Consider the following 14886-nt stretch of genomic DNA (forward strand, 5'->3'; position numbering starts at 1 on the left):
CCACTCCTCCTCATTGGCCTCTCCCATGAGACCATATACTAAGAGAAACTGCGGAAACAAACATGCAACTTACTTTCAACAACTTTCCCCAACAGATACAGCAGAATTTCTGCAGAGAATCACTACTAACACAAGCATCCATATGGGACAAGACTGAACATTCCCTGTATTTCACTGCCTCCCATTACAAGGCCAAAGCTATTTCCATCTTGCCCCTGTATCTGCAAGCATAAATCCATAGCTATAACCATGAGTTGTACTCATACAAACAAGGACAGTATTTGTCTATGGCCTTCTTTTTCAGCCCAAAACCCCACTGGATATATTACCAAAGTACTACTGTACATAAACATAAAACATCACCAAAATATCTCAGAGAAGGATTACTACGCAGGGAATTTATTCTCCCCACCCAAACCAATGACTTTGTTCTCAAATTAATTGAGGCCACGTAGAACATTTCACTGCCAGGATTTATTTTAGTTGTACATAAGAAGAAAACACATGAGTATAAAAACATTTCCAGTGGTCACAACATCCAATCAAAGGTGCTTTTAAAAAAGATAAATTTTGCTAGAAATTGCATCATTACAAGTCATGGAATTATATGAAAAGCTACCAGAGGTAACAGTAGTAAACAAAACTGCTACTGTGTGCACAATACTTGAGAAAGAAGTGAGCGGCTCTGTGCAGCATCCTACTAACACACAAGAAGATTCAATCACAGCAGCTGTGGGCATTTTCAGTCCTGTGGTGCAAAGGATTAGTTTACAAAATGCAGCTTCTCTCTCCAGTGACAGAGAGTTACCAGCTCTCATACAACATTAAGGAGCTTGGGTTTCTCGCCCACGTAAAGCGGCTGCATGACTCCACCTCTGTGCTGCTCATGAATGGCAGATGCACCCTGATTAGAAGAAATTGGATCTTGGTCCACAATAAATCACCAGCTGTGGTCTGGAATTCAAAGACCACAGTTCTTTGAGCTCTCCAAGGGGTTCTCCTTGCATAAAGTCTTGGTATTATGGTTACACAAGAAAGAAATCAGAAACAGAGTATCAACTCGAAACCTGAATCTTACTTGCACTTAGGTAGGGATTTGTCTGATGCTGTAATTGCCATGAAAATCACATATTGGAAAGATTTTGTGCAAAACAAATTCTTTTAGATCTGCTACAAATGTGAAAATTGTTTCTAACATTGTTCCGAAGTGTAACAGGAATGTGCAAACTGTAAACCTCAGGGCAGTTTTAATCCATGCAATGAACACAGTATCTTCTGAAACTGCCCTCATTCTTGCAACTGGAAATAGCTTCCAATACCAAGCATTACACAGAGATGCAACTAAAATCTACAGAGGCTAAGTGCTCTTAAAACCCAAACTAAAGCAATCTATCTCCTCTACTCATCTTCCAGCTTCCAAACCACACAAAGACTGGGATAGCAGATTTCAGACAGTGAATATCAGAAATAATTGCAAAAGAATTTTCACATCGATATGTTCATTTTCTTTCTCAAAAAGAGTCCTAACAAAAAGAACTAAGGCTTTTTAAGAAAGAGCATAAAATAGCATCCATTCAGTTCTGAAGCAATACTCCAAAATACACACACCAGCATCCTTTGCTTCACTGTTCCATTTGAACTGAATTTCCTCTTTTCCACCCATAACTAACTCATTTCTAACACCCATAACTAAGGCAGTGATGAGCAGCTACCTGTACTTACCACGCACTGCAGGTAGCTCAAAGCTGTGCACCCAGAAAATGAGAGACTAACAGGTGCTCTGAGGTTCTGTGGAATGTTGGTGCGCCTCCTATCCTTTCCAAAGATCCCTATTTCCTCATCAACAAACAAGAATCACTCTTCAGGTTGTTAAAAGTAGTTGGTCTTTTTCATTCTATTTCCCCCCTTAAGTGCACAGGATACATTCACGTCTAAGCACCAATAAGAACACCAATTTTGCAGCCTGACTGCTATCATTTGGAATCGAACAATTTTTGTCAGCACAGGTTATGCCATAATGAAGAACTCATTCCACTGAAATTTCCTATTTATAATTCATGTAACCTCCACATTACGAGCAGCGAAAGTGCATCATAGTAGAATCAAAATATGACTTTAGCTTTCTAAACATGTGGGAGCAGAGAAGAGGCAGGGTTAGCATGACGTTCAGCAGCTCTTTGTCAACAAGTGCTTCACAAACTACAGTCTGCTCGCCTTTGCTAAAGCACTTCTCAACTGAAGCAATTTCTTTCAGAAGTTTTGGGAACCTGTTAACCCTGAGGCAGGGACAACTATAGAAGTATCTTTGCATTACCTTTGTAAATCAGAAAGGAATGGGCAAATTGCTAAACTATTTTGTAAAAGCAGAACTGCCCCCTCACAAACAACCCCACACAAAAAGTGTGTTTTGATAAACGTACCTCAACCTGGAAAAATTAAACGTGAAAAATCCCAATAAGGGCATAAAGAAGGGGAATCTGCTACAGAAGGAAAATGTACGTCCTCCAAATACTGAGTTGTACGACTTGTTACCACATGTGTTCCCCAGAAGGTAATTAGTTTACATTTAAAAGTCAAATAGAAATTTAAAATAAACTAGGTAGCTTGTATCTAATAAATAACTTTTAAATAACTTCACCTCAACTCAAACATTGGAAATCAGTGATTAAGCAGTTATAGCTTAGGGAATATATTATATCGTAAATAAAATATCCTCTACAAAAATGAAAAGGAATAGGCCTAAAAACCTATTGTAGAATGCAGCTTGCTTAAGATAAGCATTGGATTAAAAACATCTTAAATCACACAGCATTCTCTAGGTGCTATTTTTACAGTTCCTATTCACTGCAAGAGTTACTTTCTCTGTAACAGTAAAAATATCTGCATCCACAATTAATTTTCTTCTATGAGGTCATACAGTTTCCAAACAGCCCTACCTGTCTTATTTGCACTGTATTACTCCATCTTCTAAGAGTAAAAGCTTATAATCATTAAGACATTAAGAATCATCTGACTCCTGAATCAGGACCACTAAACGTCCCTTCTGACTTCAGAACTCATTATGAGGTTCTAGATTGTCAGGTTTTTGCATCCAAGAGTTCTCTTCCTGGGCCAGATCTTTTCCTATTACTGTTCTGTTTGGCTGAATCTAGAAGAAAAACAATAGTTAAAACAACAGGTTAACACAGCACAGAACAACACAGTGCTTCTGAACATCAATACATTGTATATAATAAATCCTACATACTTGCTAGAAACTAAGATAATTAAAAGTGATGCACATAGGCAGAAATTATTAAATTTAAAAAATGTGGTTAAAAAACCCAAACATTTCACATATAAAAGCATCATGAAAAGGGAAAAGTAACCTAAATGTTTTTGTTTCTTATGTAGTTTGTCTATCCACGTATATCCACAGCCATGGTTTAGAGTCTGTGGCAGTCCTTAAGCTCAGAGACAGTTGAAACATCAGACTCCCTTAAGTTTCTTATCAGTATATAGAGTCAATATGAGCAGTACCCCTGAGATTTACCAGCCAGCCCAGCAACTTCTATTAGCATATCCCCTTGGGTAATAATGTCACAGCCTTCTCAGCCTGCCTCATCCAACAGCCATGCAGAACTTCCATTTCAATGGCTGTATGACACGTTAGCATAACCACAGCAGCATGGGAAATTGTGCACAAATGAAACAATTTTGGCAATTTTTTCAAATATATTACCTGAAAAGGCTGGCTGATACCAACTATCGACTGCAAGTTATTGCTGTAATAACAAAGCAAGAATTCCCCTCCCATATCAGGTATTTCTGCAGCACTCATGTAAACCTGTTAATAAGAATAAGAATAGAGGCAACGTGAAACTTCAACAGAGAAAACAACTTTCAAAAAGCAATCTCTGCCTTTCAGGACACTACAAGATTTTAGTATTTATAAGTAAAACATAAGCTAAAAAGGACAAATAACTCTGAAACCATTTGAAAATTTAGGAAGGGAATATCCTTCACCATGTTAGCAAGCTGCCTTGGCTCAGCAAGAAAGGAGAAAGTTGGAGTTGTTGTAAGAGAAGGGGCAAAGCCATACAAGTAGCACTGAAGGAGATGACCTGCCTCCCTGTGGCAATAAGGAGTTACATGAACAAGAGCAATGCCGCCACCTCAGTTTGTAGCACCCTAAGGGCATACGGTTCCTGAACTGCAGTCCACAGTATTCTGCTAATCTAACATTTACAGTGCTCATATTTTTAAGCTGTAATGTAAAAGACATGAGAGAAGTTTTGAGAGTCAGAATAGCAATTCAAATACAAGACAGTTTGGGCTCTTGGTATAAACTTGATCGTTAACCTGTGCAACCTCTAATGAAGTTATTGGAGACTGATTGTGCCTCAAAAATTACATTCCTATTTGTATGGAAAAATACCAGTGGAAATAGGTCCTTTGTATTCCAAATATGTTTGGGTGTTTGTTCACTATTTGTTTCTTAAATCACTTTTGGAATCATAACTAAAAGCTACATAATATTAGTTTTTAAACAGGGGCCAAAGCACTCAGAAGCCAAAATAGAGAGAAGTCTAAGAAACACTGATCTGTAGCTCTGTTAGATTCCTGGAACTAATTGTGTCTGTTGAATTAGGTCCTTAACACTGTAATAAAAAATCATATGGTAAATATTTAGGATCCATTAAGAAACTTTGAAAAAACAAATGAAAAAAAGGTCAGTTACTTATTTCAGTGGGAGAAATAGACCAAAAAATAACATGGCAGTAGTATGTAATGTAATTAAAAGCTACTACAGAGATCATTATTTTCATCAGTTACTGTAAATAGCGAGAGCACATCTGAGAACAGATGCTGGACTACCTCGATATTATGAAGAATTAAGAGATATTCTAAACAGTAACTTCATTTGTTTGACCAGAAAGGAAGAGGAGAAAATCCTGAAGAAGGGGATATGGAACAAAAAGACCCTTGAACTGCTCTGACAGAAACTGCATGAAAAAGGGATGTAATTACTTGTTTACTGTCTTTATTAGAAGAAACTTCATCATCTTCTACCCAAGCATAAGTAACGTAGTCATTCGCATGCCTAAAAGTCACCTGCAAAGGAAGATACAAACAGTCAGCCTTCTGAAGGAAACAGAAAACAGAAAGATGCAAGGTATATGTTTATTACTTCACTGGAGCAGTTAAAACACTTCACTTTTAGGACTAAAATGCTTTTGGGGTATGCAGATGTCTTTATTTTATGAAAAGATGTGACTGTCGGTTCTTACACTTTCACTGACACTTCCTTCTCTCCTGTAGAAATCTTCTAAATTTCTGGCATTAGGAGAGGGCAATTCTTTTTTTTACAGCTTTTGTCAACCATTACTTATTCAAAACACTACGTTAACTTAACAGATAATTTGAAGAGGGGGAAAAAGTCTACATTCACCTTTGACAGGCAACCAAATTCCTGCTTATGGAACTATCAGCAATTAAGGACACGTGACTATTATTTTGAGAGTTTTCCACAATGTCCTGTGCCAAAAGATGATACCAACTACTTTCTCCAATCATATTCATCATCTTCATTAAAGAGTCACGATGCTGTAACGTTACCTTGAAGAGTCCAATCCAGTCCCAAGCACTGCTGGGGAATCCAGGCACTGCAGAATAGCTGATGAGAACATCATGTTCTGCACTCCACTCACCCTCGGGACTCAGTGTAACCAAAGGATCTGATAGAACAGGCTTCAACTAGACAAGAAAAGCAAATTTACAGTCAGCCAAGCCTGTCTGCCTTTCAGTCATTCCTTTCAAGTTATTCTCTGCCACGTCTGCTGTGGTACTCTTAACTGAATAGGAATAGCTTGATAGCAATTTGCTGCCTTCACTTTAATTGCAGAGACTAGGAGCTGCAAAGGGTAGGAAACAGCTCATGCAAGGTAAGATTTAAACTTGAAAAAAACAACAACAAAAAAGGGACAGCACCTCAATCCCAAAAGTTCCTGTAACGGGTTTGTGGTCACTGATGCCGTAGCTCATGTGACTGATATAGTTATTTAATGTAACAGAAATGGTCTGTTCTTCTTCAGAGAAATCATCTTCTCTGGATGCACGCTGGCAGAGATTTTTCACTCTCCAAAGAATTCTATCAGTCCATGCTGGCTTCCTTTTCTTCTCACTGCAGAAATGAGAGTACAAAAGTGAAATGAAAAGAAAAAGCAGCTGCCAAAAGCTACATCTATTCATAGTTGGGAAGACTGTCAGTTGAGTATTAATATAAGAAGGCAATCATATCCAGGCTTCATTTTACAGCTCTGTTTGACATGCTTTACAACTAACAATTCTTCAATTTGAATGCAACTCCACATACAGGAGATAAGTTTCAGAGGACTAAAAGAGGAGTAAAATGAAGGGGAGAAGAGCATTCCAATGGGTTAGTCAGCTTCATACAGGAAATGATACTTTCTCCTAAGAGACTCCCTGAGAACATGCAAGAACACTGACATGATACAATGACTGCCCTAAGGTTCAGCTATACAGTCATCCTGAAGAAAAGGGCATAACTTTAAAGAGGTAGGAAAAGTCTGAATTATATTTGAAATTATTCAGATTTTTTGAGAACAATTTAACAACCAGAACTGGACAAATTTTAGGTACCTGACATTAACCATACATGACAGTGCAGTATTATACTTAAAGTTCCTCTAACCTGTACCACACTGTATTTCAAGTCTCCAAGCTATTGCTGTTCCATTAGAAGAGGCTGGAAAAATCCCACAACTAATAAAATTGTGTCTGTAACTGCAATACACATCAAACTGAAATCATAATTCAGAGTTTCCTTTTGTACCATATCAATAACAACAGAAGACATGAGCCTTTCGCAGTTCTCTCTGCAGTGGAAGACTTAACAGCAACTCTCTGTATGGATGTATCACTTCAAATTGAAATGGAGAAAAGATCATACCCTATGGAAGAGGAATTAGAATGGACTGGATTGAATTATAAGAGTTAATGAGCAGGATGTGTAAGGACAACTGTCAGTTTAATATCTTCAAATATGGAAATCATCGTAAAATGGAAATACCATTTGGTATTCCAAAAGTACACACTTTTTTTTTAAACCCTTCTCATATATGTCTGACTCACCTTTAAAAAGGTGGCAAGATTTTAAATGACTGAGAGGTTATACCCAGTCACTCCAGTAATTAAAGAAACCGACAGAAATCTTTATGAGATGCCGTATGTCTGCTCTGCTGTGCAAGACAGTACCAGAAGAACAGCTCAAGTTAACACACTCACTGTTTTAGAGAAAATGGCATGTTAGGTGGGAAAGAAAAACTCAACATCCACACTGAAAAAGTATGGAAGATGACAAAATGCTGTGTGCTTCATATAAAGCACACTTTTCAATGGCATTTAAAAGAGACAAGTGCCTTGAGGTTCACTGACAACCTCTTTGTCCAACCATGAATACCTCTGCTAGCAATAGCAGAACGCACACAGTATGCATAAGCATTCTTCTTCCTCAAATAAACTAACACAAGCTAGCTGGCTGTGAATCATTCTTAGAACGTCAAGGTTTGGATATCTAAGCATATGTTTTGTTGACTGAATTTATTTCTGGTTCAATTATATCTCTTCACAAAATGCCTCTGAGTTCAAATGAATGAATTCCCAAGGTTACACGCAACAGCAGAGCAGACAACGCTACGGCCTTCAGACAGGTTCAGAAAATCCCTGCAGAAAATCAGCTACCATCTGATTTTCAAATATTTCATTAAAATCAAATCAAAAGCTCAGAAGGAGCATTGTTTTGATTCTGAAATATTTACAAATCTATGAAATCCAGAAGGTTATCTTCTTACTTAAACCAAAACAGGGACTTCTGCTCTCTGGAAATAAAGAAATACGTCAGTACAAAAAACCCTCTGTTTGGACAGGAACTTATCCCCTCTGTTGAAACACAAGGCTAATATTTAACAACAAGCACAAGTACCAAGTACTATGGAAACTTTAAATAGTCCATTTACTCAGATTTATAAAGACCCATTTGCATTTATTTTCAAATGCCAGCAATAACAAGTGAAATGCTTAAGCAGAGGAGGAAAAAAAAAAAAAGTAGATTATTATTCTTCCCCTTTTGTTTATTTTTTGATAACCAAAGGGTGCTTTTAACATTCAAGAAAACAAACAAAAACTGCACAACCAAGTACTAGTTTGCCCTGTTAATCTTGTCTTTCCAAAAAGGATTTACTCCTGCTTCCCTTACCAGATTTGGGCTTCTTCAGAAACATTTCACATTTGCCCACTGAATGAGCCAAACAAAATAGCTCAATAGCTTCAGTTAATCAGCATAGTCAGGAAATTCAGGCTTGCTTAGCAAGGTTATCGTGACTGAAGCACCTCATTCATTCTAATACTCTGTGTCTGAACACATCATTGTGTGCTTTTACCTTGTATCATACACATCCGAATGCAGGTCAAACTTGTAGGTGGGTTTAAACTGCAGAGGACCCTCTATGAAGTCCTGAAGAAATGCTTCCTTCTTTTTTGCCATATTTAACTGCAGAAATAAAATTTTAAAGCTATGATTAAAAATCAGAGCCCAAAAAGTTATTTAAGAAGGACATGAGAAAATGTTTTCCAAGAGCTGAACATCTCAGTCAGTACAACATGTTTGGAAAAGTAAATCCAGAAGTGCCAGTTTGTTACTGCCAGAACCCTTGACACGATATGTTTTTCATTCCAGAATAAAAGTCTCTTAAAGATTATTCTTGGGAGCAGAAGAAAAGAGAAGTTAACGTGAAGAACAATTCACAGGCCATGAAGATAAGAAAAAAACCTCAGCCAAACAGGAAATTAGGAGTAGGAAATTAAAAGCATAACAAGTTTGCAGTTAATTGAGGCTTATGACTGAGAATGAACAGGCGGTAGAACCATTTTACTTCAAGACTACTCAGAGTTTGTCTTTTTAAATAGAAATTAAAAACTCGAGAGCTAATGTTAATTACTGTGTTGTATTTGTATCCATTTAACCATAATAGTAAAAACACAATAATTAAGACAACATACCTGGTCCTTCTCCCACAGCAGATTGTATCGCTTGTTGTTTATTGACTCTCGGACAAAATGAATGCCATAATCTGCTATTCGGAAGTTGAGATCTCCAAACCAGAAGAGAACACTAAACAAGCAACCAACCACAGAAGATTTGTAGGAATTCATTAACTCATAAGGGAAGAATTCAACAGAACATAAACCACAATGCTAATTAGGTGCTCTAATCACGTAGATTACTTAATCTGAACAGCACAAACACAAACATTAAGTTATAGATAAGCTTACAGAGGTACAGCCAGCTAAACAAGAAATTCAAAGGAATTGAAACAGTCAATTAAGCCCTTTGCATTCCTGCTGCTTGCTCATTACTGCCCACATATTAACTTATCCCAAGCATACTAATGACTTACATATCTATTAGAAGCAGATTTAGAATTCAATTTTCATAGCAAGTAAAATAAGTAACAAAACTTGTGACCTATTCACTCCTTGGTAACGTTAATCTAGAGCACCTTGGGAAAGTAGGGGTACCAAGTGGGGGTTCTGCAGCTATTAGGAATAAAAGCAGTTATCACGTAGCACTGCAGCGTACCATCAGCAGTGCTTTAGACAACAGGAAAGGTGTCTATTCAAATAAACAAAGATCTCTTAGGAAATTCCCACTGCTATTGTTTAACCCAGGGGCTGGTGCTCCATATTTGATATCACAGAAACAAAACTGTAACTTAACATTTGTACTTTCTCCTTACATGATGACAAGAGGTGTTATGATACTTACCCATGGGCACTATCGAGAAAATGAAACAGAATTATCAAACGCTCGTACCAGGAGAGGAAAGCTTATGATTTTTGAACTCGTGTTTCATGCATGTTTACCTGATTTTAATGAACTCATTAACAACTAAACTGCTATTACGTGTCTGTCCTAGATAGGCACTTTTAGCAGATAAAAACAGAACTGACACAGACAGAATGCTGTCAGAACGACTCACTCATGGTCCAATGTATTTGGAATATTCTCTTCTTCAAACTGCATCTCCAGAATTTTTTCGAAGTCATCCAGTCGCTGCTCCGTGTTCTCCATGTGTGCTGGCAAATGGCAGTTTATGAAACAAACTGTATGACCATAGAGGGACATCCGAACGGTGACTCCTCCTTTGTTTCCCTGGGACACAGAAGATTAACAACATTGTCCACAACTACAGTCACCACCTGCAAACACAACTGTTAACACCACGTATAAAGTTTCAAATCCTGCTATTTCCATTTAAATGAATACAATTTCTTTCTACATAAGTATATCAGTAATAAACCGGAGAAATATTATGGTCTGTGCTACACATCAGATTCAAACCACCAGACCATTCAGAGGTATGAAGCACCATAAGCACAAGTAACCAGTGAAATTAATTACTGAATATTTCTTTACCCAGTATCCATATAGGCCCGTGCGTGTGTAGTGGGTATGAACATCCCGTATGAAAGGAAGATGGGCATGTTTCACAAAGATCAGCAGCAGTAATCCCTGCATGCGGACGGAGGAGAGCTGTGAAAGATACAAAATGGTCATTCATCTCCAGAGAGGTATTTGAAATTCCTTGGGTGTACTTCATAGGAGTTGGCACGTAAGGCACACCAGAATCATGCAGTCCTTGCACCAAGCCTGGCAATGGCACTGTGGTGCTGTACATACAGATGCACTTCACTGCTGTAAAGCGTACATTCTTATGGAAGACATGGTAGACTGTCATAAACAACTTCTGATGAATCTCTCAGTTAACCCTAGAGTGTTGTACTGCAAATTTGAACTCAAACCATTATTCCTTCATTCTTTGCCTCCTCATCCATGCTGTTCAGTGACTTCTGAATCCATGCTACCATTTGCATTGTCCTTGAACCCAATGAAATACTACCCATATAATACTGAAATGATGAATCACAGCTATTAGGTAGCAAAAATATTTGTATCCATTCAGACATAGGGTATAATCATTCTTCTCCTTTACATAATTATGTACACGAGATATGAAATCTTTCAGCCCCTTTAAAGGAGAGATCTTGTCCACAAACTCAGCTCCTGTTTTCCAAAGCTCAATGTTTATTTGCTGTATTTGTCCCCAAACACTCCTCAGGATCAACAGATCATTACAAGACAGGTAACCATCCTGTCTAAATCAGCCAGCCCACTTCCAGATGAGTCCCAGCATAAGCTCGCCTAACTGCCTGCTTGGTTTTGAACTGGCCTGCCAGTAACATGGGAGACACGACCATGACCTAGATCACCTCTCATTATTAGGACTAATCCTGTCCTGCTGAAAACCATTAGGTGGCAGCATTAGTGTGTCCAAAGTGCTGCATTCGCAAATTAAAATTCAAAACCAACCCCGCATGCCACTGGGAATTCTTTTCAACTGTGCACAGGGCCTGAACATCAGCTTTGGAAAGGTTATCAGCAGTGACTTATGCTACAGTGAGCGATGCTTTCTTTTCTTTTTATTATTCCCAGTGTGTCCTTTGTTTTGTTTGATTACGGTTTAAAGGTTTGAATAACTACTGAGTCTGATTAGCATGCAGATATAATAATCACAGCAAAATCACCCTAAAATAATGCTTGATTTAAAAAAAAAAAACAGTAAACCATTCAAAGGGTTTTGATCTCTAATAGAGGTATTCAGGACATCCTCCTACATGTCCTGTTCACATAACTGAAACACCAGCACTTCAGCTGATCTTACACTCCATGCTTTACCAAATAATCCTTGCTATTTAAACTACCGTATGATATTCTAGATCATCAGTTGAAGTAAAGCCTTCAGAATTATCTGTACACTTGTTAAAATCCTGTTTCTATATATATGCAATCAATTTTCCCCAGCAAGCAGGTTGGAGAAAGAAGAAGAAGAAACCTTACCAACCTTAATGAAAATCACTGCCACTGCTTGGGATACTTGCAGTGAAAGCAGGTACTAAGCAGACTACATTAGAAGCATCACAATAACCTTCCCCAATATTGCACAGAGCAAAAAAACATTCTACAAATAAGAGAGAGACAGAGATATTGTGGCCACAAGAAATGTGCTGTTGATCGTAAGCAATCTTCACTTCTCTGCCCCTCGAGAATGTATTCTCATTATGCCAGTGTTTTTCTACTCATCACATGCTTCTACAGCAATTAAACTGGACACTGCCTGTGTATTTGAATAGCTGACCTGCAAATCATCAAAGCTGCCCAACTGTTCCAAACGAGAAATGAAAAACTAAGTCCAATTTTCACTGCTAAAATTAGAGACGTGATCATTACTAATAGAGACCTCTTTTAAAATGCCTTTGTGAATAAATCAGGAAAACATCAGTTTGTTAGAGTAACATTTCTAACATTCGCGCACCTTCGGATATGAATGATACCTGCAAAAAGACACCATGAACTTCTATGGACAAGGATGAGTTTGAGGAAAAAAAAATAGATAAATGAAACCAGGGAAAACATTTTCTTTCACTGCTGCGACAGTTAAGAGACATAAACAATTACCTTGATATATCCCAATGGAGATAGTACAGTCATGAAGAAAATGCTCCATGGATCATCAAATGCCAAGTCGGACAGAAAGTTTGTGATTCTGGAGTTCACTTCCTGTAAGCTGAATACATCAAGATTACTCCTCCTGCACTGACTTCTTTACAACAATATCATATCAAAATGAACGTGCTCTTTGTGCCAAAGGAAACAGCAATATTTGATGTGTTAAAAGAAAGTTATTCTATATTCTATATTCATGGAACAACAGAAAGGAGGGAAGATTGTCTTGTTATAAAGCATCTCACTTCTACGTCAGTAATTCTGCTGCAGAAACTCAGTGGTGCAGTAAACTCTCAACATAAGTTCTTTCACATTTACTTACCCTATAACATACATATCCATAGCTGGGCTCTGTGAATCGAGCTGAAGTAAACTGGTGACATCAGGAGGTGGAGAAGCTGTGCCCACGTTCCAGGTCACTAAATGTAGTCTACAAACAAACAGCATCACATAAAACCAATGCTAAAAGTGAAATGCAAACGGGTCTTTAGAAGGGTCTGATTTCCCCACAGGATTTCTATTGATAGAGAGGAAATGTACATATTCACTAGCATTCAAACCAACACGAAGCATAAATCACCAAGACAACCAACTCGAGGGAACGTAACCTGAATTCTCGCCACTTGTCCTTTATTTTTTTCCCCCAGATAAGGAAAGCTTCATCTAGAGTGCGAGACACTTCCTCGTGAATCTCATCATCAGAGCTGATGTCTTCCACACAAGCCATCAGCTGGGCTACACGCTGCCGGAGCTGCAGGCGGCCGCTGGACCCAGCGCTGCTGATACTTGCAGAACGGCTGCGGAAGGCGTGCAGGCTTTCTAAATCATGCAGGGAAAAAGCTGCCGAGTCCTGAAACGCATCTTCGCTACCAAAGGATGCCATTTGGTCAATAGGAAGTAACTAAGCTCTGAAGGTCGAGTCCATTCAGATCCTCGCTATAAAGGAAACAGAAGGCTAAGGGGTCTTTCAGATCAAGTTTTCACTCGTGTGAAATTCAGCATTCTTCTAATGCAGGAGGAGAAACAGATGCGGCACCGTAGCATTATCACCACACTCAATGGCTGGTTACAAAAGCTGCAGCCACATCCTGCCTCACACGCCGAATTGTTTCCTCCAAACAGATTTAATGTGGTTAATTCTATAAGCTCAAGATTGAAAAGAACTTATTGTTGGTTTGAATCAATCACGTGCCTTCACCAGCAGGTTACGGCAAACGTAATCTCCGGCTTCCAAGTATCAAGCAAACACTTCCAACCAAAAGTAAGCAAACCTGCTGCTCAAGTACCACCAAAAACACCCGTATTCTGGATCTGATTTCAATAAAATGGTCATTTCTATCATCAGGGTTCTCAACAAGGAATTCACTTTGCTATCAGCTCTGTTATAAATCAATCTTAATAATAAATACATACATATATACATATACACTAAGAAGCTAGTTTTCCATCTACCTTAAAGTGCCCCACAAGCACTGCTAGAAGGCTAAATACTGAATTCCAGCATGACACCCCTTTTTAGAGCAGTATTTATGTCCCAATTGACTCCTTGCTCGAGGTGACACACAGTGGAGGTGGAAGAGCCTCTGTGTGCCTGTTCCAGCACCTCCCCACTCTCTCAAGCAGCCTTACAGCAGAACTTCTCTTTAGTCACCAACAAGGCCCCATGGCACAGCACAGCTCTAAAGCTCTCCTCACTTCGTTCCCTCACAGGAGGACCCCCCCGCTCTCCTCAGGCGCCGCCTTCCCGCCTTCCCGCCCCCCCCACAGCCCGCTCCATCCCTAACGCTTTCAAATCAGAAAATCAGCTTTTCTGCTGTATTTCATGTGACCGCGTAACCCCGCCAAGTCCTGTAACTCTCCGTTAAGAAGCACGATTCGCTAATTCTGTGGTAATTAAGTAAAGTTTTAACTACTTTTCTCCCGAAAAGCCTCACTCGGACCCACAGCCTCGCAGCACAGACGCGTCCCCACCCCTAATGCGCTCACCTCAGTTCTCTCACAGCGTCTCGCTGCGCCGAAGAACGTTGCACCGAGTCCATGCCTGCCGCTGCCGCCAGGGATCCGCTGGGGAAGCGCTCCGAGGGGCACCGGGAACCTGCCGGCCTCCCCAGGCCCGGCCCGGCGCCTCCGCCGCCTCCCCGCTGCCTCAGCGCTCCTCTCGGCTCCTATTGGCCCGCGTGACGGGGAAGGGCGGAGCCGGAGCGGCGCCGCTGCTTGCGAGAGCGCCCCCTAGCGGACGGGAGGACCGCCGCCGTGCGCTT

The 14886-nt window shown here is 39.5% G+C and overlaps 1 protein-coding gene across 2 annotated transcripts; it reads right to left on the bottom strand.

Moving 5' to 3' along the window:
* Positions 1–454: 454 nt before the first annotated feature.
* On the bottom strand, positions 455–14780 carry INPP5K (inositol polyphosphate-5-phosphatase K). Of its 2 annotated transcripts, XM_072353696.1 has the most exons (13): positions 14612–14780; positions 12948–13055; positions 12578–12686; positions 10478–10594; positions 10041–10213; positions 9061–9172; positions 8442–8551; positions 7854–7880; positions 5971–6163; positions 5599–5736; positions 5011–5094; positions 3722–3826; positions 456–3148 (listed from the first exon to the last, which is right to left on the bottom strand). In XM_072353696.1, the coding sequence occupies exons 1-13, from the start codon at positions 14662–14664 to the stop codon at positions 3050–3052; spliced, it is 1428 nt and encodes a 475-aa protein (XP_072209797.1). In that variant the 5' UTR covers positions 14665–14780; the 3' UTR covers positions 456–3049. The 2 variants fall into 2 exon arrangements, with proteins under 2 accessions (XP_072209798.1, XP_072209797.1); XM_072353697.1 differs by lacking the exon at positions 7854–7880 and having other exon boundaries at positions 455–3148.
* Between the last annotated feature and the right edge of the window lie 106 nt (positions 14781–14886).

This window comes from Excalfactoria chinensis, chromosome 19 (genome assembly GCF_039878825.1).
Source record: "Excalfactoria chinensis isolate bCotChi1 chromosome 19, bCotChi1.hap2, whole genome shotgun sequence".
In the NCBI taxonomy this organism is placed as follows: Eukaryota; Metazoa; Chordata; class Aves; order Galliformes; family Phasianidae; genus Excalfactoria; species Excalfactoria chinensis.

What these genes read in the sequence shown, in the direction of transcription:
- INPP5K (XM_072353696.1), bottom strand. Translation starts at nt 14,664, where the DNA reads ATGGACTCGGTGCAACGTTCTTCGGCGCAGCGAGACGCTGTGAGAGAA. An exon ending in CCAAATACATTGGACCATGA is followed by an intron (nt 9,173 to 10,040) that starts GTGAGTCGTTCT and finishes TTGCTTGTTTAG; the next exon opens with TGTTCTCTTCTGGTTTGGAG. An exon ending in TCGGATGTGTATGATACAAG is followed by an intron (nt 7,881 to 8,441) that starts GTAAAAGCACAC and finishes CTTTATTTCCAG; the next exon opens with AGAGCAGAAGTCCCTGTTTT.